At 42.5% G+C, this 26,749-nt stretch overlaps 1 protein-coding gene across 1 annotated transcript in view; it reads left to right on the top strand.

Moving 5' to 3' along the window:
• The window catches only part of LOC309565961 (mucin-2-like), a gene marked incomplete at its 5' end in the record, with an annotated part of 134,157 nt that overhangs the window by 53,337 nt on the left and 54,071 nt on the right, over window positions 1-26,749 (top strand). Inside the window, 6 exon segments of the mRNA XM_082270989.1 lie at window positions 784-894; window positions 5,301-5,370; window positions 10,183-10,320; window positions 15,374-15,538; window positions 15,645-15,739; window positions 17,816-17,942. Of these exon segments, the coding sequence (XP_082127115.1) occupies window positions 784-894; window positions 5,301-5,370; window positions 10,183-10,320; window positions 15,374-15,538; window positions 15,645-15,739; window positions 17,816-17,942 (706 nt within the window).

Below are 26,749 nucleotides of genomic sequence, written 5' to 3'. Positions count from 1 at the left end.
AAAACAAAAAAATATGATATACTTTCCTATCCATTTACTAATGCTAGTAGAATAAGGATTAAAAATAGTCAATGTTGATTGAGATAGTGAAGTTCCCCTTTAACAAAACACTTGCAATGGTACATTATATTTAATAAACTAGAAGGGAGCAAATAAGAGAGGTTTGTTGTTAGGGTTCACATATACTTTAGGATTGTTGCTTTCGGGTTACTGTAGTGACAGCAATATGATGTGGTTATGTAAGCATTCCATGGAATGGCCAGCAATAGACTCCATGGGATGAATCCCCTTAAAAGTTTCCATTTGGTCTCAGTGGATATAATGGAAGCCTGTGAAAAAATATATATATTTTTATTAGGCTATAAAGTGTTACTGTAAGACCGCATTCACACTGAAGCGGCACGACTTTGGGGGCGACTTCACAGGTCGCGTGCACCGCGACTTCAGCGCGACTTTGGCGCGACTTGCACGGACTTCATATAATGAATGTCTATGCAAGTCGCTCCGAGGTCGCCCTGAAGTGGTACAGGACCCTTTTTCTAAGTCGGAGCGACTTGTGTCGCTCCTATTAGAATGGGTCCTGTAGCACTGCATGGACCGCGACTTGTCAGGCTGACAAGCCACCTGACAAGTCGTGGTAGTGTGAATGGAGACTTATAGTTATATATTTTGGCCGACACTTTATATCCTTGCATTGGGTAGTCTTCATTCTGTAAAGGCAAATAAAACAGATTCCTATGCACATTTTAAAGCTTTAATTCTATATTTTCTCATGTATTGCAGCACAGCACTGGTCATGACTTTGTGTTATTGGGAGAGATACAGAGATGTGGAAATATTAAGAGCAAATCCTGCCTGAGAGGTGTAGTTCTGGTATTAAACGGAGGCGAAACTGTAAGTATGAGTGTGAATATCAGCTTTTTTTTTTGACCCTCATCTATAACCCAGAAAAAACATAGGACCATCCCGACAAAGAAGGATAAAGTACCAATTCATATCCACTAAATGATCCATGGATGATCATGATAGAGCTAACTAGTAGAAAATACTATTTAACACAGTAAGGCCAATACTGAATAAAAGGCCTGAGCAAGATTTGTCCTGCCTTAGCATGGTCAGACATCTCTGGTGTGTTATAATTAACATGGGGGCCAATCACTTACCTTGAGTGAATTTTAGATGTTTCCAAAATTTAAGCCATGATTGGCCCTGTCAGAAATCTCCTGTCTGACATCCTTCGATCTGAAAATTGAAGGAGCTGGGCAGAAAAAATCGTCGGCCAAACAGCAGTTGCATCCAATCAGGTGCAGCCACTGTTTGAGTAGTCAAACAGCTGCAGGTGCCGACTGTCAAAATACAATAGCTGGCACTGCGCATTTGTCAATTAACACTGTTTGACATGAATTGGAGAATCAATCGATTTTTCTCATTTAGCCCTCAGCGCTGAACAAGAGAACTCTTACAGTGTATGACCAGCCTAAAAATGTGAAAGTGCAGCTATATATAGATGATTCCTAAATATCACTAGCAGTTAGAAAAAAAAAAGAAATCACAGTTGAAGCCAATGACTACATGCCTCAGCAATTACAAAAAGCGGAAAGTAAAAAAAGGGGGGTAGGGGAATGGTGCTGCCTAGTGGCAAGAAAGTGGTATAAGGTGCTAGATGAATAAAGTGCTAATATGATAAGGTATGATGCACTGTAAATCCAATATAGGAAAAGACGCTGTGGATACAAATATGTAATATGGAGCAAAAAATCAATGTGACATATGCACATCACATCTTTGTGACATCACATGTCACATTGATTTTTTGCTCCATATTACATATTTGTATCCACAGCGTCTTTTCCTATATTGGATTTACAGTGCATCATACCTTATCATATTAGCACTTTATTCATCTAGCACCTTATACCACTTTCTTGCCACTAGGCAGCGCCATTCCCCTACCCCCCTTTTTTTACTTACCTTATAGTCTTTTGACTACAGTCTAGGGAGGCTGCAGCCTAATACCTTCACATTTGTATCCAAATATTCCATAAGCACGGAGTCTCAACACATATAAATTACAAAAAGCTGTTGGGTGTCACAAGCATGCATTTTTGAGGCATTGTTGTATTTTCTATTAATTAACTCCAAAACTTTTTAAATTAAATTCAATATCCTTGTTTCCAAACTGTCCCCTGAAACTGACCAAAGTGATTTCATAAATACCCATGAAGCCTTAAAGCTTTCAGGACATAAACGTTCTACTAATTTATCTGCTGGGAAGTAACTTGGGGTTGGAGGAAAGACACCGATTGTGCAAGTCCCTAATCTGTTTTACATTCATTTCAACATCAGAATTTCTTTCTTGAAGTTTTCTTATTTTTTTTTTATTTTCTTATACCTTCCTTTTTTACCTATTCAGCATTTATTTAAAGAGGACCTTCACCCCTCAGATCTGCTAAGCCTCTGTGTACTACTGTTACCAATAGGACTTTTCTTTTTGGAGCATTTTTATTTTATTTTTTTATTTTTTTAGTCTTGGCCCCACCCAGCCTCTGTCATTCTCATTTAGGCGAGAATGACATGTCCCAGCTGCCTCAGCCTCCTGGGTTGTCACAGGAGTAGGGATTTGCAACAGCTGGAAGGTAAAGCTAGAGCTGGAAGGTAAGGCTAAGGACATCATCGGAATCTGTCTACCTGAACCCAGAAGAGGTTCCGATGACTGAAGAGATCCAAGATGGGGGTGCAGGACCCAGGCTGCTGTACCATATCAGCTTATTGCAGCAGGACAATGCTGGATCCACTGGGCAGGTGAGTATCTGAATCCAGGACAATGCTGGATCCACTGGGCAGTTGAGTATCTGAATCCAGGACAATGCTGGATCCACTGGGCAGGTGAGTATCTGAATCCAGGACAATGCTGGATCCACTGGGCAGGTGAGTATCTGAATACAGGACAATGCTGGATCCACTGGGCAGGTGAGTATCTGAATCCAGGACAATGCCGGATCCACTGGGCAGGTGAGTATCTGAATCCAGGACAATGCTGGATCCACTGGGCAGGTGAGTATCTGAATCCAGGAAAATGCTGGATCCACTGGGCAGGTGAGTATCTGAATCCCGGACAATGCTGGATCCACTGGGCAGGTGAGTATCTGAATCCAGGACAATGCTGGATCCACTGGACAGGTGAGTATCTGAATCCAGGACAATACTGGATCCACTGAGCAGGTGAGTATCTGAATCCAGGACCATGCTGGATCCACTGGGCAGGTGAGTATCTGAATCCAGGACAATGCTGGATAACAGGTAAATCGGGCTAAATAAAAAAAAAAATCATAGGAGCGACTGAAGTTCCTCTTTAAAAGCCTCTCTAAAGTCAAAAGGTTTGGATAGTTTTAAAACCTCTGAAAGTTTCCTTTTTATTGTAGCCCATATGCCTGTTGGAGAGAGCCATCCTCTTAAGCCTCGTACACACAATCAGACTATCGGACACATTTTCTTTAGTTTTTTGTTGCATGCTAGTCTCATATGGAAAGTGCAGAGGTTACTTTCATTCAAAAATTCTCGTACGACAGAATTCAATTTCAGAAGTGATGTCATGTGTTGAATTGTTTTGTATGTATTCTTTAGTTTCCAAGCATGCCTAGTCTTGCTCTTATGATTTTTTTGGACAAAAACTGTACTAATTAAATGAAAATCAGACGTGTTCACATACGATAAACATTTAATAGCCTGCACATCCAGATTTTGTTGTACAAAAACTAGTAATCGGCTGTCGAAAACACTATACTATTGATCTAAAAATCGGCAGATTGTTCGTTCCGAATAAAACTTTACTTCCAATTTTCTTATCATGTGTACGGGCCTTTAGTTCTGGTAAAGTTAACAGGGGGTGATGAGAAATCCAGAATTTTACAGTTATCACAGGAGGAGAGGGTAAATCGTCCAATTTCACCTCCCTTTGGAGTGATCTCCTCTTACTTCCTATTCTGTCTCTGGGGCAAAATTAATCTCCCCAATGGGGGCATAGACTGAAAAAAAACTGACAGGTGTTTTCAACGTTCCTTAATCTACAGTATCTCAAACAAAATAAAAGTTCACATTTTTCACACTCTAAATGCCAGTTCACACATATGCGATGTCAGACATCACATGTGATTCGCACCACACTGCTATGCAAATCAAATGCGATGTCGGTGCATTACAAATTCAGCCATATAGATTGTATGGCTGAATTTGCATCACATTCCGACCAAAATCACACAGGACCCTTTTTTTGGTCCGCATCAGAATTGGATCGCATGGGTGTTCACACCTAGGAGATCCGATTCATGTCCAAACTGACAGTTCGCACTGCGATATGCGAACTGATCTGGGGTGTCATTAACTTTGTATTGACACCCCCAGCAATTCGTATATGGCAGTGTGAACTGCCTGCGAGTCGAGTGCGATGCGGGAAAGCAGTGGATTCGCATTCACTAGATGTGTTCATTACTGATGTCAGTCAGGTGCTGTCAGATTTCTATTTAAAAAAAAAAAGTTGGATATGACGTCATCCATCAAGGTATCGTCAGTGTTTTACCATTTTACAGAAAGCTGCTGTGCTGTGCAATTTGATGATCCGAACATGAAGGGGTTGATTTACTAAAGGCATCGGAGCTTCACCTCATTTCATAAACTGTGGGGAAAATTCCCTACAAAGTGCAACTTATTTTACAAAGTGAACAGCCTAGGTGCCTTTAGTAAAAGAACCCAAATATTTTGAGAAGTGCCCATGTCATAGCACTGTGGTGCCCTCACTAGTACACTAACTCTATTAGGGCCCGTTCACACTGCTCTGTGGCACAAACCCCTGCTGCCCACACAACATTTTGGGCTGCATAGCTGTGTTGTAGGGGTCAGTGTGATGGACGTTTATTGCATCACACTGCTTCCTTTTTCTTTTCAATTTTATATGAAGTGTATAGACACTTAATTCATATCACTGCACAGCAGAGCAGTGTACTACATTTTCTGTGCAATGACATGCAAGACCATGCAGTGGGGTGCGTTTTTTGCAAACAGGTTTTCATAATATGGCACTGCTCTGGAACGCAGTAAAGCACTGCATTCTGGTTTGAAGATGATGCGCAGGAAACCATCAGTGTGCCATTGCATTCACCTAATTTCTCCATGAGGTAAAAAGCAGGTAACTGCACTTAGTGTGAATAAGCCCTAAAAACAGGGGGGGGGGCAAATACTTTGAAAATGGCACTCTTCTGAAACCAGAAAATGTTTTGATGTCAAATCATGTTCCTCTTATGCAGGTAGTGAATGTTAAAGAAAATTGTGCCGCCTATCTTAATTGGATGACCATTCAACTGCCTGTTTCAGTTGGTAAGTATGGACATGTTTGTATATATATATGAAATGATCCCCAACTGGGAAAGGAAGTTGGAAAACTTAAATTAAGGGGCTTAAAATAGGTAGAGGCTGAACATGGAACATAGAGTACCTTGATGAAGAGTGTGTCTATCCTGGGGAGATTAGGCTAAAGAGCGGCGTCAAACTGGATCTTTTTATTGGGGATTTGTAAATAATATGTTGATCAGTGAGCATTCATTATTTAAAATGTTTTGCAAGGTGGAGAACAATTTGAGGATCAGTTGCTGTACTGGTCACAATAAATAAGGCTAAAACACACAAGAATTGCTCTGTGAAATTTTCCAACATTGGGGTAAATACATATTTTCCATCAATAAAGTCATTCTGAATAATATCATTATTAAATAGAATGACTTGAGTCAAGAATTGATTTCATAGGGGGGTGTTCAATTTTTAGCAGCTGACTTGTCAACCTATAGTTCTTGCACTACATTTTTAACCACTTGCCGACCACCCGCCATAGTTATATGGTGGCAGGTCAGCTCTGTTACACCAAACAATGTACGTGTACGTCGCTTTGTGTAGCAGGTAGTGTTGGCACACACGCACTGCTGGAGGCATGCGCATGCGCCAATTGGCTAGAGGGGGAGCTAATTAGCGGGTTCAGCAGCTGCAATGTCTGCCGGGCACCCGCGATCGCTCCCCATAGAGACAGAACAATGTAAACATGGCAGACCGCCGTTCTGTCAGTGATGATCACAGGGATCCTGTGTTCCTGCTATTTAGGAACACAGGTCTCTGTGTTCATCCAGTGAGTTCACACCCACACAGTTAGAAAGCACTCCCCCAAGCACACATTTAACACTTTGATCGCCCCTGGTGTTAACCTCTTCCCTACCAGTGTCATTACTACAGTAATAGTGCATATTATTACCACTGATTACTGTAGTAATGTCACTGGTCCCCCCAAAAGTGTCAAAAATGTCAGTTAGGGGTCCAATCTGTCTACTACAATGTCCCTGATCGCCGCCATTACTAGTAAAAAAAAAAAAAAAATCACATAATTATTTTCCCTAGTTTTAGACGCGATAAATTTTGCGCAAACTAATCAATATACACATGTTGGTTTTTTTACCAAAAATATGTAGCAGAATACATATTGGCCTAAAATAATGAAAACATTTGATCTTTTTTATTGGGAATATTTTAGAAAGTAAAAAATATATATATATATTTTTTTTCAGAATTGTCGCTCTTTTTTTGTTTATAGTGCAAAAAAATCGCAAAGGTGATCAAATACCACCAAATGAAAGCTCTATTTGTGAGAAAAAAAGGCCATCAATTTTATTTGAGTACAGCGTCGCACGACCGCGCAATTGTCAGTTAAAGTAGCGCAATGCCATGTCGCAAAAAATGGTCTAGTCAGGAAGGGGGTGAAACCTTCCAGTCCATAAGTGGTTAAACAGAAAAAGAATTACCTCTAAAAATTAGGACTATTATCTGGCAAAGAAAAAATTGTGAGCTTTTATATATAAAAGTGATTCTGTAAATGTTGTGAATGATTGTAAATGTAGTTTTGTTAGTAGAAAAACATAAAAGACAAATAAAACCAATACATATAGCAGCTCAGACAACCATGCATACATTTGTAAATATTCAGAAAACCTTGACCATAGTAACAAGGTCCTAGACACGTTTTGAAACAGGGCTTCATGCTCTTTCTTCTTGGGTGCCCATAGATAAGGTTCAAAGATAGTCTATAAGGTAAAGACATCATCATATCTTAGTGTCACAATATAATGTACATCAGATAAATTACCCATGATTAAACATTACTAACCTAACTTGAGTAGAACAGTTGATATAGAGCATATAGACCTGCATTGTATAACATATACAGTGCATACATACTGTTGCCATCTTACAAATCCCAGAACGTGGGGAAACAGGACAGGACTCCAACCTCCAGCTACTGGGACCACCATATGACAGCAGGGGCTGAATGCATCCAAGATGTAGCTGCCAATAAAAAATAAACAGCAAGGATCAATATTTTTTTATAAATGCAAGGCAATTACTTAGTATTGAGTAGGCCACACTCATATCACATATTGCAAGGGGGGCACATGTCTGGATATGAGCAGTACTTACTGAATAGCTTAGTTGAACCAAGGTAGAGCCTACCAAGCAGTATTACAGATCATACTTAACCAGTTCTGGACCGGAAGGTTTTCCCTCTTAATGACCAGACCATTTTTTGTGATTCGGCACTGCGTTACTTTAACTGACAATTGCAAGGTCGTACAACGCTGTACCTAAACACAATTGATGTCCTTTTTTTCCCCACAAATAGAGCTTTCTTTTGTTGGTATTTGATTTCCTGTGCGATTTTTATTTTTTACGCTATAACAAAAAAATGGCCACAATTCTGGAAAAAAAAAAATATTTTTAACTTTCTTCTATATAACATTCCCAATAAAAAAAAAAAAAAAAAATTAATGTTTTCATCATTTTAGACCAATATGTATTCTGCTACATATTTCTGGTAAAAAAAAAAATCGAAATAATTGTATATTGATTGGTTTGCACAAAAGTTATCGCGTCTACAAACTAGGGGATAGATTTATGTCATTTTTATATATTTATTTATTTATTTTTAACTAGTAATGGCAGCAATCAGCAATTTTTAGCAGGACTGCGACATTGCGGCAGACAGATCGGATGCCTAACTGACTTTTTTCATACATTTGGGGGTACCAGTGACATTGCTACAGTAATCAGTGCTAAAAATATGCACTGCTACTGTGCTAATGACACTGGCAGGGAAGGGGTTAACACCAGGGGTGATCAAAGGGTTAAATGTGTCCCTAGGGGGTGCTTTCTAACTGTGTCTGGGATGTACTTATGGAATGAACACAGGGACCTGTGTTCCCAAATAGGAGGATCCCTGTGTTCATCACTGACAGAATAGCGGTCTGCTGTGTTTATAATGGCAGACCGCCGTTCTGTCTCCACGGGGAGCGATCACGGGTGCCCGGTAGCAATCATGGCAGGCCGGACCCACAGATCAGCTTCCCCTGTGGTGAATGGGCGCGCACTCCTCCCCCAGCATGCGCGCCCCCACTCTTGGTACAGTTACGTCGTTTTGCGGGACAGAGTGGATCTGCCACAGTATATGTACTGCTGGCTATTGGCAAGTGGTTAAAGGAAAAACTGCCAAAGCCAAGTATAAGCCACACATAAAATGGCGTCATTTATTCACTGTTCTGTAAATGTGAAAACTACAAGTACCGACAGCCTTTGCAACTGTCAGCTTGTAGTTCTTAATAAACTATGAGGGCACTGTTGAGCTCTCTAGGTTCCTGCGATTGTCATTGAGATTCCTGTCATTGTGTAACTGCCTGCACATATCGGAGGTGTTGAGGCAGGGATTAGTGAGACAATCTTGTTGGTGTTCCTGCTGGAGTACACACTGCATTGTGTAATAGCCGGGTCACTGGAGGCACAACAGGAGAAGGAAGAGTAGGCCTTTCTGCTTTCCCAGAGCTAGAAGGATACTTTTCCTACTACAGGTGGTCCCCGGGTTACAAACATCTGACTTACAAATGACTCCTACTTACAAACGGAGGAAGACAATAGGAAGTGAGGGGAAATCTCCCCCTAGGAAGGGAAATTCACTCCTGTAAGAGTTCTCATGGGAAAAAGGAGTCTCCACTGAAGTTTTATCACTAGTCCTTGTTTCCACAACAACCCAAAATTTTCAAAATCCAGTTGTCATGGGGACAGAAAGTGAGGTGAAATATTTGATACAGACAGCAAAGCAAATGGTACTGGGATGCTAACCCTTCCCTATGCTATCCAAAAAAACGTAAAAATTATTATTTTGGCTGGAGCTAAACTTAAAAAATGTATCTGTTCTGACTTACAAACAAATTTGACTTAAGAACAAACCTACAGTCCCTATCTTGTTTGTAACCCGGGGACCGCCTGTACCTCTATCCCCACAGAGGCAGCAGAAGACAGAGGAGAAATGGAGGTGATGGCAGTGAGGAGGAAAAGAGGTAGGTTTCCAGGGGGATGTTTTATCCCTCTCAAAACCTGCTAGTTGTCTGGCCCATGATCTGGGCCAGCACTGACAATAATTTGCTAATCCAAGAAAAGAAGAGGACTATGATGTGCAAGGATGGAGAAGGTTGCGCTATTAAATGACTTTTCCTGAATGTGTAAATTATGCTAGAAAGTTCAGACATATTCAAAGTGAAAAAAAAAAAAATTAATGAGAGAAGGTTTGGCGTTTAAATGATCCCCTTTTTTTGCTAAAAAGTTAATAAAAATATAAGCCTAAATCCCGGTTCACACTACCCAGAAGTCAGGCGACTGGTCAGCCTGACAAGTCGCGGTCCATTCTGTGTTACAGGAACCGTTCTAATAGGAGCGACTCAAGTCACTCCGACTTAGAAATTAGTTCCTGTACTACTTCGGGGCGACATCGGAGCGACTTGCATTGACTTCCATTATATGAAGTCCGTGCAATCGCGCCGAAGTCGGGGTGCACGCGACTTCACAGGTCGTCCCCGAAGTCGGATCGCCATAGTGTGAATCGACACTTAGATCCCTTCATCAAGCTTCTTACAATTATACAAATGTGTATGGCTTGATCTAAGGCATCCTAAAAGCTTGCTGTATTAGTTGACAGGGTCTCTTTAAGCAATTTATTTAATATCATTTGGGCTACAGGCAAACACATGTATCCACATCTCTTAATAACCTTGCAGAGGAGAGCCAGTGCTTCATTCCTGACTAACAATATGTTGTCTTTTACAGCCAATTTGACAATTTCTCAGCCTACATCATTTTATTTGAACATTAAAACAACGTTTGGAATGTCTGTCATGGTTCAGTGTGTACCAGTAATGCAGGTTTATGTTGATTTGGATTCTTCTTATGAACATCAGACTTGTGGTAAGATACTCTTACACTTTAAATGGATATTTCACTGACTGGGTACTGATACATTAAAGGTTCATGCACACTAAAAAATGCCAATTCTTTTGGCAGAAAAAAAAATCTCATATAGAAAGTTTTTGTACAGGCATTTAGGAGCAATTAGCATTTTTACACCATTTTACGATCCTTTTACACCTTTCACGCCCCCTACCCGGAAATGCAGAATCACGTAAATATATGTGATTCTGCACAGAGTGGCTGCCCTGTAACAAAAAGTGTCCTTCCACACAGGCTTTCTGTCTGGCGGACTCCGTTTTGCACAGCGGGGATCGATCCACTGATCCCCGCTGAGCAGGCACATGACAGGTCCGTCTCCGCTTACTTGGCAGAGACAGACCTGTCAGATCCACGCTCTCCCCTATGGGAGATCAGATGAAAAAGGACTACCTGTCCATTTTCATCCGATCCGCCAGACGATAGAGAATAGAAAATAGGGTTTCCATCCGTCTGGATTTCGCGGACAGGATAGGATAGCAGCGGGTGTCAGTGGACATGTCCATGCACACATAGGCATTTACAGGCATATTAGAAGAGCATCATTTACCGGCAGGAAAAGAAAAAAAAAAACACACCTTCTTGAGAAAAGCGTTTCAGCAGAAAAAACACACAAATGTGCAAAAACACTAGATTCGTAAAAATTTATGTGCATAAATGCATTCCATTGGATAGAATAATCAAATATTCTGGCCAGTAAAATCCATTTACACTCAAACACTAGTTGCACATAAAAGCTCAGAAATGTGTGTGCATTCTGCAGTTTTTAGCACATTTTTTTATGCCACGTTTTCCTGCCGGCAGTTCTGTTGTATAGAGGGGCTTTTTCAGATGCCCTGTGTGCATAAGGACATAAACTGAAATTTGTATTTTCACCAATGAAGTCTTAAGATGGTACAACTAGTTAGGACTCTTTTACACGGGTGGACTCTACCAGTGGAGGATCTGTTCACTGCTCCCCACTAAACAGGGGATAATAGGTCAATGTCCACTCAGCTTTTGCAGAGTGGACACGGATACAGCCCGCTTTCCTCTATGGGCAGTCAAATGTAAACGCACCGCCTTGTCTGCTTACATTTACGTCATATGATCCAATCCACTAGACAGATGGGGAACGGATCCCCCATCTGTCTGTTTATAGCTGATAGGATCGGATCAGATGTTGGTGGGTATATATATATATGTATGTATATATATATATATATATATATATATATATTGACATAGTTAGGTTGAAAAAAGACACAAGTCCATCTGGCACGACCAATAAAAAACAAAATACAGTAAAGAAAACACAACCATACAATCCCATATACACAATCCTATACCCACAGTTGATTCAGAGGAAGGAGAAAAACCCCAGCAAAGCATGATCCAATTTGCTACAGCAGGAGAAAATTCCCAGAGGGACAGATATATCCTGTTTCAACTTTACCTATAAATATTAGTACCCAGTTATATTATTTACACCTAGTAAAGAATCCAGGATTTTTTAAAGCAATCTAGTGAGCTGTGGAGAACCACCTCTGTAGAGAGCCTATTTCACAGTTTCACAGCTCTTACTGTGAAGAAAGCTTTCCATTTTTGGGGACAATATCTCTTTTCCTCTAGACGTAAAGAGTGTACCCTTGTCCTCTGTGATGACCTTAAATTGAATAACTCAACACCAAGTTCACTATATGGACCCCTTATGTATTTATACATGTTGATTATATCCCCCCTTAACCACTTAAGCCCCGGAGGATTTGGCTGCTAAAGGACCAGGGGTTTTTTTGCGATTTTTTACTGCGTGACTTTAACGGACAATTGCGCGGTCGTGCGACGCTGTACCTAAACGAATTTGACGTCCTTTTTTTCCCACAAACAGAGCTTTCTTTTGGTGGTATTTGATCACCTGTGCGATTTTTTGATCACGCGCTATAAACAAAAAAAGAGCGTAAATTTTGCAAAAATAACAATATTTTTCACATTTTTTTATATGAAATTCCCCAAAAAAAAAAGTAAAAATCAAAATTTTTTAACATTTTTCGGCCAATTTGTTTTATGCTACCTATGTTTGGTAAAAAAAATCGCAAAAAGCGTATTTTGATTGGTTTGCGCAAAGGTTATCGCGTTTACTAACAAAGAGAAAGATTTTTGTCATTTTTGGTGTTTTTTTTTTTAACGCATAATGGCGGCGATCTGCGATTTTTTTTTCGGTACTGCGACATTGCGGCGGACAGATCGGACCCTTGACTGACATTTTTGACACTTTTGGGGTTACCAGTGACATTACTGCAGTAATCAGTGCTATACATATGCACTGTTACTGCAAAAATGACACTGGCAGGGAAGGGGTTAACTTTATTGGACAGGGAGGGGTTAAGTGTGTCCTAGGGGCGTGCTTTCTACTGTGTAGGGACATGGCTATTGGTGTAAAAGCAAAGATCAACCGTTCTACATAGTAGAACGGTCAGATCTTCACTTTTACACAGGGAGAACTGACAGGCAGCTTGTTTACACAAGCTGCTCTGTCTTTCTCCCTTCACAGGAGCGATCGTAGTGTGGCCGGCGGACATCGAGTCCGCCGGTCACACGCACTGACTTGCCTGTGAACGAGCCGCGGCGGGCGCGCGCCTCGGCGGGCGCGCGCCCGCCCGCGATAGGCTCGCAAGTCAGTGACAGGCGAGTGACATACCGATACGTCACTCTGCCTGGCCGGGGCTGACCGCCGCAGTATATAGTCGTGCGGCGGTCGGCAACCGGTTAATCCCCTCTTCTCAGGAGAGAATACGTTCAGTTCCTTTAATCTTTTCTCATAGTTGAGCTCCTCCATGGCTCTTATCAGTTTGGTTGCCCTTCTCTGCACTTTATCCAGTTCCCCAATATCCTTTTTGAGAACTGGTGCCCAAAATTGAACTGCATATTACAGGTGAGGTCTTACTTATGATTTGTACAGGGGCAAAATGATATCTCTCTCTGGAGTCCATGCCTCTGTTAATACAAGAAAGGACTTTGCTTGCTTTGGAAACCGCAGCTTGGCATTGCATGCTAATTATGAAGCTTATGATCTACCAGAACACCCAGATCCTTCTCCGCTATGCATTCCCCCAGTTCTACTCCCCCTAGTATGTATGATTCATGCATATTCTTAGCCCCCAAGTGCATACGTTTACATTTATCAACATTAAACCTCATTTGCTACATAGTTGCCCAATGAAACAGTGCATTGAGGTCAGCTTGTAAATTGGAGACATCTTGTAAGGAAGTTATTCCACTGCAAAGCTTGGTGTCATCTGCAAAGACGGAAATGGTACACATATCCATTTATATCCGCCACTCCAAAGAGGGCTATGGATGGTCCAATTGGATCCGCCTAAAAAACAGACAGGTGGATGTAGCACTACCCCCATAAGAGCAGCTACATATTCACTCTGAGGGTCCCCCTGGTTACCAGCACATGGCCATAAGCAAATGCAATTTCTTGCTTCCTCTTGGCTTACACTTCAATAATCAATCCAGGGGTATTTGGTAGCTTTGTTGTTTATTTTATAATGGGGATAGGAGAAGGAAATAGTGGGATGCTCCAATTAACTATTCACAGTATTGAGGACTTCTATCTTCTCTACTTTGCTCATAGATGTGGAACAGCCAGGCTGTCAATCCATCATGCCACTTTGAATGAATAGGAATTAGGTCTCATGGTTCCTTCAAGACGACTTGGTGGACAAACTTTTATCTTCAAGACACTCTCCCTAGTATCCTCTCTCTCACTGCTGACACCCGTCCACTGGCTATCCTATGAGCAGGGGTGGCCCTCCTCAGGTCAGGTCCATTGACACGAGTCCCTGTACTCATGATACTGCAGCAACAGGGTCTCCAGTGTCTCCCCCCCTCAGTCAGCTTCCCTGGACCTCTGGGTTCAGCTCCTCTCAACTGCTCCTCTGGCCCTCAGGACAGTCCCCAGTATCCGCATGGCACCTCTAGAGGAGGAAGCAGCCGGCTCCTCCCTCCGGGACTCTGCTCTCCAATAAAAGACCCCTCAGCACATATGCTGCTGGCTTTTATACAGTATCCCAGAATGCACAGAGATGGCCTGCCCTTTGCCAATCATCAGGACTGTATCAAAAGCCTATGCACCCATTTGTCAGGTGTGCTCCCACTGTCCAACATGCCTTCCTATAGGACCAGTGTGAAACACTATCCAGACTGAATGAATCACATACTGAGCACAATGAGCAGACCTCACTAACAGACCTGCTCTCTGGTAGGCAGAGAACAATATACATTTACCTGCAGCCCCTCTGGTAAGCAGACAGAGCTCAAAACTATACTCTTTCACTAGCACCTACCTAGGAGGGGGTTACACGTACATGACCAGTGAAAGAAGCCTTACAATGTATTTTGATAGCTATCAACTACCTGGAATTTAAATACTAACTTGACTCTTAATGGCCTTTAAGATGATTTTAGAAATTAGATGCCATTTGAATTGTACTTTTAAGGACTGAATCTTTCCCATTGTGTGTTATTATGTATTTTCCATGACTTGCAGTAAAAAAAATAGTTGCTATATTTAGAAAAAAAAGAAAAAAGGTAACTGACATTGCAATTAGCACGGCATCTCTACATTTGTTACAAAAAAAAGAGGGGAATGAGAAAGAGGTGGGACTTCTAAGTGCCAGTAATGTATTATATGTTAACATAGAAAAAAATGCTGAACAACCATAAGATATCTTATTATGATGAAGGGTGTTATAGCCAAAATATTTTTTGAAACAACAAATTTAAAAGAACATACATAGATCCGGAGTATAACTAATATTTGAATATCTAAATATCTGTATGCTAATATATAGGCACATAGAAAGTCCCAGCTCTTTCTCACTCCCCTATTGAAATATAAATGTTGCTAAATAACTCTTATGGATCAGTTATACGGGGCTTTTCTTAAAACTCACTAGTACATTGGAGTTAAGCATTCTTTAGCACTATGAAAATATCTAGACTTTTCTAATATCATTATATGTTAAAGGTCTATGCGGAAACTACAACAAAATCCAAAGTGATGATTTTAAAGCCCTGAGTGGAGTCGTTGAAGGTACTGCTGCAGCCTTTGTTAATACCTGGAAGACTTTAGCCAACTGTCCAAATATCAAGAACAGCTATGAGGACCCATGTTCACTCAGCGTGGAGAAGGGTATGTCCTCTTTGTAAAGTAAACTAAACATGATAGCAATGTAAACATGTTGTATACCAAGCTTTTCTCTCATGTGCTATGAAAAAAAAAATGTTGTATTCTGCAGAAAGATATGCAATGCATTGGTGTGGTCTTCTTACATCTGAAACTGGACCTTTCACTGAGTGCCACAGCTTGGAAAGCCCTCTTCTTTATCATGCGGTAATATCCCTATATGTTATTCTATCAAGCTTATGTACAAGAATGTTATATGTGTGGGCAGCTGGGGGAAATTCCTACAAGTAAGACAACATAAGAATCTGTAAAGTAATGGAATCCATAGGCATGAAATGTTTGGTGCCCAATCTGACAATTCCAGAAATTCTCAAGTCTCTGGGTGTCAATGGAATTTACCAGACAATGTCAGATGTTTGAAAAGTGAATAACAACAGGACCATTGGCTGTGATAAATATTTATTACAAACCACAATTGTTTTCATTGAGATAAACCAGGGATGCTCAACCAATGGCCTGCAGAGCCCTTTGGTATGGCCTGTGACATCAAACCAGAGAAGTACATGCCCATCTTCCAGGATAGTGGGATGGTAAGCCCAGATCGGGATCAACGAAGGAAGGAAACAGGCGCCGCTGAATGTAGCAACAATTTATTACATGACATCGGCTCCTTCATCAGAGGTCTGATGAAGGAGCCGATTGCGCTTGCTCCGAAACGCGTTACGTCACTTCCGAAGAGTTTGCGGTCCACCGCTGCCTCCACTTGAACCAGCTCCTCTGCAATCCTTCCTGCACCGTCATCACCCAGCTGTGGGCCAGTCGGGATGGGGAAGACTGAGTACAGGAAGTGATCTTACAATGGAACATGGACTCAAGAAAACCTTCATGTGAGTTACTATTTTAATTTGTCATGTAATAAATTGTTGCTACATTCAGCGGCGCCTGTTTCCTTCCTTTGTTGCCAGCGCGATTTTCCGTTTTTTGCCTGTCAGAGCTGCCCTGAACTACAGCATCACTAGTGAAATCTGGTCCATAACAGCCTTTGACAACCTGGCTGTTTTATACTGGGGTCCTTTCTTTTTGGCACAAGCGCCCAACATCCCTCTACTCTGAGATCGGGATCAACGGGTTGTCGACCCACAATCCCAGAGCATTATAATGCATGAAGCAGGGGCCAGCAGCAATCAAAGCAGGTAGCCACAGAGGGAGCAGGAGTCACATAAGCCGATGCTTCCTTGTAGCACCGGCTCCTGTCCCGGCAGAGTGATACTAAGTACACATCACATATGGGCATATTAGCACCTATAAAAAAGGGTTATAAGGCTGCTTTCACACTGATACACTGCAGTTTACCTGCACCTGCAGTCTCTGCCCTCTCACCCCCCCCCTCCCAGTAGTTGGCAGTAGAGAGGAGGACAGAACTCCTACAGATTTTGCAAAACCCCCTTGTCTCCGCCTCCCCTGGTCTCCCCTGGTCCTTCTCCAGACCCTGCACTTTCTGCTTGCCAACTCCAACCCCTGCTTCTTCTCTTCACAAGGTCAGAGGGGTTCAGGTGATGTAAGGGTGGGTGGGGACTCTTGACTCCTGATGGCGAGGGGACTCTTGACATCTGATGCAAGGGAGAGTGGGACGTTTTGGACATCTAGTCCTACAGATAAAACCGGCCCTTTGATAGCAACCATTATACTGATGTGGCCCACAATTAAATTGAGTTTGACATCCCTGCTCTAAACAGTAGTAATTAGATAGCAGAGGAATGAGAGAGGAGATAAAAATGACATTGGACGCTTTGGATAGAGGCTAGTATACACTATGGAAGATATGCTTTATTCATTTTTTATTTCAGAGGTTTACAACCACTTTAGTGGGCAAAGATCTCCACCTAGTGTACATTTAATGGATAGCTCTGTTAATATTTTATATGGTCCTCAGTTGTTTATACATCTTTCTGTCTCATTTTATTACATTTTTTTATGCCATTTGTTTGTTTGGGTGACCTGCAAACCAATAATATCAGAATGAAACTTTATTGTTTTTTTTTATTTCATATTTATCATTTTATATTATTTTCTTTTAAAATATCAAAGATTATATAAAATTAGTTGTCTGCAGTTTTTGTTGCTTACCACTTAAAGTGATTCATCCGCAGGCCTGTTTGCTCTTGTTTTTATTTAACAATGACTTATGCTCTAAATTTGATGGTGTATGTTTATTGGTTGAACTAGATGGACTTTGTGTCTTTTATCAACCAGACTAACTATGTAACTATGTTGTGTGTCTAGAACTGTATGTCAGATACCTGCAGCTGTATGGACAGCGAGGAGTGCATGTGTGCTGCCCTCTCATCTTATGCCTTTGCATGTACTAAGAAAGGAGTCCTTCTCACTGGCTGGAGAGACAATGTGTGCCGTAAGTATTTCACTCTTATCACATATTTTACTTTAAACTTCTGCCACATCACATATTTGCAAAATTAAATGTGTATTTGTCGATAAACCATTTCCAAACACAGCACTGTATTTCAGTCTTCTTCTAAGATACCAAACAAACATTTTAAGTTTGAAGTGGTTGCATGCAACTATGTAAAGGCAACTTGTTTTTTTAAGTAAAATAAAAAAGATGGTATACCTAACTGCTCTGTGCAATGGAATTGCACAGAGCGGTCCCTTTCATCCTTTTTAGGGGTTCCCACTGGCACTGTCTACTCCTTCTTTCCTGTGGGTGCCCCCTCAGCAAGCTGTTGCGAGCATATCCCCTAGTCGAACTGTGTGTGTCCATAGACAAACACAGCATGGCACAGCCACTCCCCCAAATCATTCCTCAGAATTTGACAGGCAGCAGCAGTAATCAATGGCTCCCACTGCTCTTGGAATCTGCTGTCAGACTAGGTAGAGGGGAGAGCAATGCTACAGTCAGGGCAGCGTGGATACATGAGAGGAGACAGGTAAGTGTTTAGGGGTGGGGGGAACAAGTAGAGGGGCGTTTTTTTTACCTTAATATAGAGAATGCATTAAAGCGGTAGTAAACTCAGTACAACTTATCCACTAAAAGCACAATACCACAATGCAATGCACTTTCAAACACATAGGGATAATCCAGAGCATCATGTAATAGTTTTTATTAATTATGCAGCATGATATTATTTTAGTCCCTTCTATCTGAAGCCACAGCCATCTTCGTGGAGTCCTCTCTCTCTCTTTCCCACACAAACTTCTTCTCTTCTTGTCTGACAGCGCAGTAATCTCGCTCATGCGCAGTAAGGTTAAACCAAGGAACTGGTAAATGGCCAGCAATCCTGCAGTTTTACAATGTTATGCTGTGGAATAATGCTGACAGAAACATGACACGTAGCTCTATTGAATGATGGATAGATTGATTACGTCTCTCGCACATGTGCATTCAGTGTGCCATTAACCGGCATAACAATGCGCATGTGAGGCAATGGAAACAAGGAGGGGGTGATATCTCCTAAACAACGATCCTTAACATATATAGCAATATTGCTGCGCTAAAACACATAAAGGTGTATCATAAATAGGCGGAAAGCAGCCACACAAATCTGGAATAATAAACAGATCCAAAAGAATAGTGATAATACTGTGGTGCTAATCCTATATAAAAAAGTCCCAAACATAAAGCTGGATATAACAGTCCGTGAGTGTCCACTTCAAAACAAGGGTGTGGAGAGCCGCAGACCCGGAGAACCGCCACCAAACACACTGATCACACTGTCTCTTACTAGAGATGAATGACCCTCATTACAAAGGTCTAATATAGCCGTATAATTACAGTGTAGTACTGATCCTCCTCTCAGATGACACAGGGCTCACAAATCAATCACATGAAGGCTCATGGAATACAAAACAAGACACTCCTCATAGTGCAGATGGTGTAAAGCTATTTATTGCCCCACACGGTTAAAAACACTTACAATAGTATAAAACATAGTTCGCATCTTATCTGATAGTGTGTGTTCCTCTCCGTGCAACGCCGAATGCCGCTGGATGCCGATAACCGCCAACAAAATGGCCGCCGCGTCTCCTCCACGTGTCGGCGTGTGTCACCGTAAGCGCCACGGTGGGTGGCGCTTACGGTGACGCACGCCGACACGTGGAGGAGATGCGACGGTGGGGGTTGAAAGAAGAACAGCATAAGGACCTCTCCATTTTTGCCTTAAGGTGGTTGTGTTGAAATCGTTCACCCACACTGTATCTCCTGGCCCAAAGGGGTGGACTGGGTTTTACAGACTTATGGGGAGTTTCTCCTGGACCCATTTCCCTATGTCCTGCATATTCAACCCTAATTTCTGTAACAGTTCACCGTTCACCGACCCTCCTATCTGGTGCAAGTCTCCCTTGATGTATTTTATGATGGGTGGTTGCCTACCATAAAGTACTTCTCAGCAGAGCAATGGACAGCATCAAGGTCCACTTCATTTGGGTCTCCTGACAGAGTTTGGCGAGTTGCAATTTCAGGGTGCGATTCATCCTTTCCACTTTTCCAGAACTTTGAGGTCGATATGCGGTGTGCAGTTTCAAAGTGATCCTGAATGCTGTTGCTAATTCCTGGATGCACTTGTGAACTATGGATCAGGGGATTCCATATCTGGGGATAAGTTCATGGAGCAGGTATTTGATCACTTCTTTTGTAGTCTCAGTTTTTGTGGGTCAGGCCTCTACCCAGCCTGAATAGGTGCAGATGACCACCAGCAAACATTTGTATCCTCCTGAGTGAAGTCAACAAGTAATTCTTCCATCTGTGAGGCTCCTACAGCTTGTACTCCGGGAATTGTTACAGGCCCTTGTCTGGGGTTGTTTCGGGCACATTCTATGCATTTGCTGGCTGCAGCTTGTGCCAGTGTGGGTAGCCAGGGAATATTACAAGGTCTCTCTAGGGCCTTTTCAATGGCAATCTTACCTATGTGTGTTCTTCTGTGGAATTCTGTCACTAACTCAGTTGCCACTGCAGCTGGGATGACAATTTTTCCATCCTGCAATTGTCACCACCGGTCTTCCCTGTACTTTCCAGGTTCAGTCTCTATCCATTCTTGTTCTGCCTTTGTGTAGATTGGATCCCATTCAGAGAGTGGTACTGGGAACAGGGGGCCATATCTCTTGTGGGGCCTGCTGGAATGCTGCAACCCTGACCACTCAGTCTGCTGTCCCTTTGCCTCTAGCTATCTTGGAGTCTCCCTTCTGATAGCCTCTACAGTGGACCACTTCAACTTCAAAGGGGGCCCATACTGCTTTCAAGAGTTCCAGTATTTCTGTTCCATACTTGATGCTCTTCCCTCCGGATGTCATGAGCCCTCTTTCCTTACACAGAGCTCCATGAGCATGGGGTTCAGGAAGGCATACTTAGGGTCCACATACAGTCTTAGTCTGGCAGTGAGTTGTAATGCCCTGGTTAGTGCAACTAGTTCCGCTTTCTGAGCAGAGGTTCCCTGTGGTAAGGCTCCTGCCATGATCTCAGTCTCCTGTGTAACCACTGCATAGCCAGCATAGCGGATCCCATCCTTTAAAAAACTGCCGCCATCAGTGAAGTACTCAATATCTGGCTTTTCCAAGGGGCTGTCTTTCAAGTCTGGCCGACTTGCATAGACTTCATCCTTGACCTGGAGGCAATCATGTGCAAGGGATTCTGGTTAGGTGGTAAGCAGCGTGGCTGGGTTTAGTGTATTAACAGTCTCTAAATGGATTTGAGGATTTTCGCACAGCATGGCCTGGTATTTGACCATCTGGCTGTTAGTAAACCAGTGATTTCCTTTGTAATCCATCAGTGCCTGTACCTAGTGTGAGACCGAACATAGGTTTCCTGACCTAATGATAACTTGTCAGCTTTGGCCACCAAGAGGGCTGTTGCTGGGATAGCCCTCAGGCAAGGTGGCCAAACCTGTGCTACAATGTCCAGTTGTTTTCAGAGGTATGCCACAGGGTGTTGCCATGATCCCAGGTACTGTGTCAGGACTCCCACTGCTATTCCTCGCTTTTCACTGACATACAGATAGAAGAATTTTTGAGTGTCCGGGAGGCCTAGGGCAAGCGCCTGCATTAACCTCCTTAGCGGTATTCCCAAGTGTGGCTCAGGGTGGAATTTCAGAGCCATTAGCGGTAACCCCAAGCCACACTCGGGGTACCGCTAGGGAGATCGCTGGATCCTGTAAGAGAGGGTACTCACCTTGTCCCTGGGATCCAGCGAAGTATCCCAGCAGTGTGCGGCTGCCGGATCTTCCTCCTGATGCTCTGTGTCCCGGCTTCTGTCTCCTGTGATGTGAAGCTTGCAGGAGGGTGGAACCGGCGGCAAATTCAAATAGGAAAACACACCAATACATTATCAAATAAATTCACATTAGTTTGCCCCCCAGTGCCATTTCCTGCAGTTTTACTGTACTTTATATATATATAAATATATATATATATATATATATATATATATATACATACATACTTTAACTTATTTATAGTTATTTATTATATTTTATGATTTTGTGTTTCAAACTGTATCATACCCGAGCCTGAGATGTTATAAAGAAGAACGCACAGTAAAAAAAAAAATCATATGTATGTAGTGTTGAGCGAACACGGACTGTATTATTCGTGTTCGTACCGAATAATTGGATTTTTTGTACCCGAACACGGACACGGACACTTTACTGTATGTTCGGGTAAAAATCCGTGTTCGGTCGTTTTATTTCCGGGTTTTGCATGCTTTGGCGCTCTTTTCATGGCGGGCTTTCAACAGCCAATCAACAATCGTTTAACTGGTGTGCCTTAAGCCATCCCAGCCATGCCTGCAAATGTCTCAGTAGCTGTGATTGGCCGTCTGAAGCATGTGACCAAGTCTTTATAAGTTCGAGGCAGCCGCAGCGGCGTCATTATGCTGCTTAGATTCAGGGACAGAGCACACATCAACGTGCTGGCTGCTGATTAGGGAAAGATAGGCAGGAAAAAACCATTTGTGTCCGGATAGAATTGAGGGACAGGTCGGAGTGTTTAGGCAGGGCGAGTTGTAGGCATTTTAGGGATAGAGTCTGCTGAATTATAGGGTCAGTGTCTTCTACAAACTACAATCGATATTGCTGTGTGGGGGGTGGGGTGAATCTGCACTCAATCCTGATCTACGATCTCTTCTCAATCCTGTTAGGGACAGAGTCTGCTGAATTTTAGGGAAACTGTGTTCTACAAACTACAATCGATATTGCTGTGTGGTGTGGGATTGGAGATAGGCAGGTGTCAGTGATCCACATCCATTTTTCTGTGTGTGAGCTGCAGTGAACACAATCTTTTTGGGCTGCAGTGAACACAATCTTTTTGGGCTGCAGTGAACACAATCTTTTTGGGCTGCAGTGAACACAATCTTTTTGGGCTGCAGTGAACACAATCTTTTTGGGGTGCAGTGAACAAAATCTTTTTGGGGTGCAGTGAACACAATCCTTTTTGGTGTGCAGTGAACACAATCTTTGTGGGGTGCAGTGAACAAAATCCTTTGTGGGGTGCAGTGAACACAATCTTTTTGGGGTGCAGTGAACAAAATCCTTTTTGGGGTGCAGTGAACAACATCCTTTTTGGGGTGCAGTGAACACAATCTTTTTGGGGTGCAGTGAACAAAATCCTTTGTGGGGTGCAGTGAACACAATCTTTTTGGGGTGGAGTGAACAACATCCTTTTTGGGGTGCAGTGAACAAAATCCTTTTTGGGGTGCAGTGAACAAAATCATTTTTGGGGTGCAGTGAACACAATCTTTTTGGGGTGCAGTGAACACAATCTTTGTGGGGTGCAGTGAACACAATCTTTTTGGGGTGGAGTGAACAACATCCTTTTTGGGGTGCAGTGAACAACATCCTTTTTGGGGTGCAGTGAACACAATCTTTTTGGGGTGCAGTGAACACAATCTTTGTGGGGTACAGTGAACAGAATCTTTGTGGGGTGCAGTGAACACAATCTTTGGGGGGTACAGTGAACACAATCTTTGTGAGGTGCAGTGAACACAATCTTTGTGGGGTGCAGTGAACACAATCATTGTGGGGTGCAGTGAACTCAATCTTTGTGGGGTACAGTGAACACAATCTCATACTTCTGAAGGTTTGAGGGTGCTGCCTGTTCCATACTCCCCCTACTCCTCATCTAGCCTTTTAGGGGTACAAACAATAGTAATTGGGGCCTAGTGTGGTTGTGTACGTGTGATATACATACACTTTTTTGGGATCATATTTTCTATTCCGCTATTTAATCAAAAACCTTTGGGGATCAGTTAAATTGGGGGATAGTCTGTGTTGGTACGTGTGAGAGAGATCCACCTTTCCAAGTTGTTGGGGTTCATCTCATACTTCTGAAGGTTTGAGGGTGCTGCCTGTTCCATACTCCCCCTACTCCTAGCCTTTTAGGGGTACAAACAATAGTAATTGGGGCCTAGTGTGGTTGTGTACGTGTGATATACATACACTTTTTTGGGATCATATTTTCTATTCCGCTATTTAATCAAAAACCTTTGGGGATCAGTTAAATTGGGGGATAGTCTGTGTTGGTACGTGTGAGAGAGATCCACCTTTCCAAGTTGTTGGGGTTCATCTCATACTTCTGAAGGTTTGAGGGTGCTGCCTGTTCCATACTCCCCCTACTCCTAGCCTTTTAGGGGTACAAACAATAGTAATTGGGGCCTAGTGTGGTTGTGTACGTGTGATATACATACACTTTTTTGGGATCATATTTTCTATTCCGCTATTTAATCAAAAACCTTTGGGGATCAGTTAAATTGGGGGATAGTCTGTGTTGGTACGTGTGAGAGAGATCCACCTTTCCAAGTTGTTGGGGTTCATCTCATACTTCTGAAGGTTTGAGGGTGCTGCCTGTTCCATACTCCCCCTACTCCTAGCCTTTTAGGGGTACAAACAATAGTAATTGGGGCCTAGTGTGGTTGTGTACGTGTGATATACATACACTTTTTTTGGATCATATTTTCTATTCCGCTATTTAATCAAAAACCTTTGGGGATCAGTTAAATTGGGGGATAGTCTGTGTTGGTACGTGTGAGAGAGATCCACCTTTCCAAGTTGTTGGGGTTCATCTCATACTTCTGAAGGTTTGAGGGTGCTGCCTGTTCCATACTCCCCCTACTCCTCATCTAGCCTTTTAGGGGTACAAACAATAGTAATTGGGGCCCAGTGTGGTTGTGTACGTGTGATATACATACACTTTTTTGGGATCATATTTTCTATTCCGCTATTTAATCAAAAACCTTTGGGGATCAGTTAAATTGGGGGATAGTCTGTGTCGGTACGTGTGAGAGAGATCCACCTTTCCAAGTTGTTGGGGTTCATCTCATACTTCTGAAGGTTTGAGGGTGCTGCCTGTTCCATACCCCCCCTACTCCTCATCTAGCCTTTTAGGGGTACAAACAATAGTAATTGGGGCCTAGTGTGGTTGTGTACGTGCGAGATACATACACTTTTTTTGATCATATTTCCTATTCCGCTATTCAATAAAAACCTTTGAGGATCAATTGAATTGCGGGATAGTCTGTGTCGGTACGTGTGAGAGAGATCCACCTTTCCAAGTTGTTGGGGTTCATCTCATACTTCTGAAGGTTTGAGGGTGCTGCCTGTTCCATACTCCCCCTACTCCTCATCTAGCCTTTTAGGGGTACAAACAATAGTAATTGGGGCCCAGTGTGGTTGTGTACGTGTGATATACATACACTTTTTTTGGATCATATTTTCTATTCCGCTATTTAATCAAAAACCTTTGGGGATCAGTTAAATTGGGGGATAGTCTGTGTCGGTACGTGTGAGAGAGATCCACCTTTCCAAGTTGTTGGGGTTCATCTCATACTTCTGAAGGTTTGAGGGTGCTGCCTGTTCCATACCCCCCCTACTCCTCATCTAGCCTTTTAGGGGTACAAACAATAGTAATTGGGGCCTAGTGTGGTTGTGTACGTGCGAGATACATACACTTTTTTTGATCATATTTCCTATTCCGCTATTCAATAAAAACCTTTGAGGATCAATTGAATTGCGGGATAGTCTGTGTCGGTACGTGTGAGAGAGATCCACCTTTCCAAGTTGTTGGGGTTCATCTCATACTTCTGAAGGTTTGAGGGTGCTGCCTGTTCCATACTCCCCCTACTCCTCATCTAGCCTTTTAGGGGTACAAACAATAGTAATTGGGGCCTAGTGTGGTTGTGTACGTGTGATATACATACACTTTTTTTGGATCATATTTTCTATTCCGCTATTTAATCAAAAACCTTTGGGGATCAGTTAAATTGGGGGATAGTCTGTGTTGGTACGTGTGAGAGAGATCCACCTTTCCAAGTTGTTGGGGTTCATCTCATACTTCTGAAGGTTTGAGGGTGCTGCCTGTTCCATACTCCCCCTACTCCTCATCTAGCCTTTTAGGGGTACAAACAATAGTAATTGGGGCCCAGTGTGGTTGTGTACGTGTGATATACATACACTTTTTTGGGATCATATTTTCTATTCCGCTATTTAATCAAAAACCTTTGGGGATCAGTTAAATTGGGGGATAGTCTGTGTCGGTACGTGTGAGAGAGATCCACCTTTCCAAGTTGTTGGGGTTCATCTCATACTTCTGAAGGTTTGAGGGTGCTGCCTGTTCCATACCCCCCCTACTCCTCATCTAGCCTTTTAGGGGTACAAACAATAGTAATTGGGGCCTAGTGTGGTTGTGTACGTGCGAGATACATACACTTTTTTTGATCATATTTCCTATTCCGCTATTCAATAAAAACCTTTGAGGATCAATTGAATTGCGGGATAGTCTGTGTCGGTACGTGTGAGAGAGATCCACCTTTCCAAGTTGTTGGGGTTCATCTCATACTTCTGAAGGTTTGAGGGTGCTGCCTGTTCCATACTCCCCCTACTCCTCATCTAGCCTTTTAGGGGTACAAACAATAGTAATTGGGGCCCAGTGTGGTTGTGTACGTGTGATATACATACACTTTTTTTGGATCATATTTTCTATTCCGCTATTTAATTTAACTGGGCCTCCATGCGAGACCTGTGTGCCTTGTTGCGCTGTTTTGAGTACTCCACCAACATGGCCAGTGGCAATGACGCCGTTCTCAGCTTAACTATCCCACTTCTATGCCTCCTTGAAAAAACAATTCGGGCGATGATGGAAGAGGATGTGGCACAGGATGAGGAGGAGGAGGAGGATGAAGAGGTAACATTTCCAAGGCTTTCAGGGCAGTCATTCGCA

This window comes from Pelophylax lessonae (assembly GCF_965119305.1).
Source record: "Pelophylax lessonae genome assembly, chromosome: 10".
Lineage (NCBI taxonomy): Eukaryota > Metazoa > Chordata > Amphibia > Anura > Ranidae > Pelophylax > Pelophylax lessonae.
This window is presented reverse-complemented; position numbering and strand designations above follow the sequence as displayed.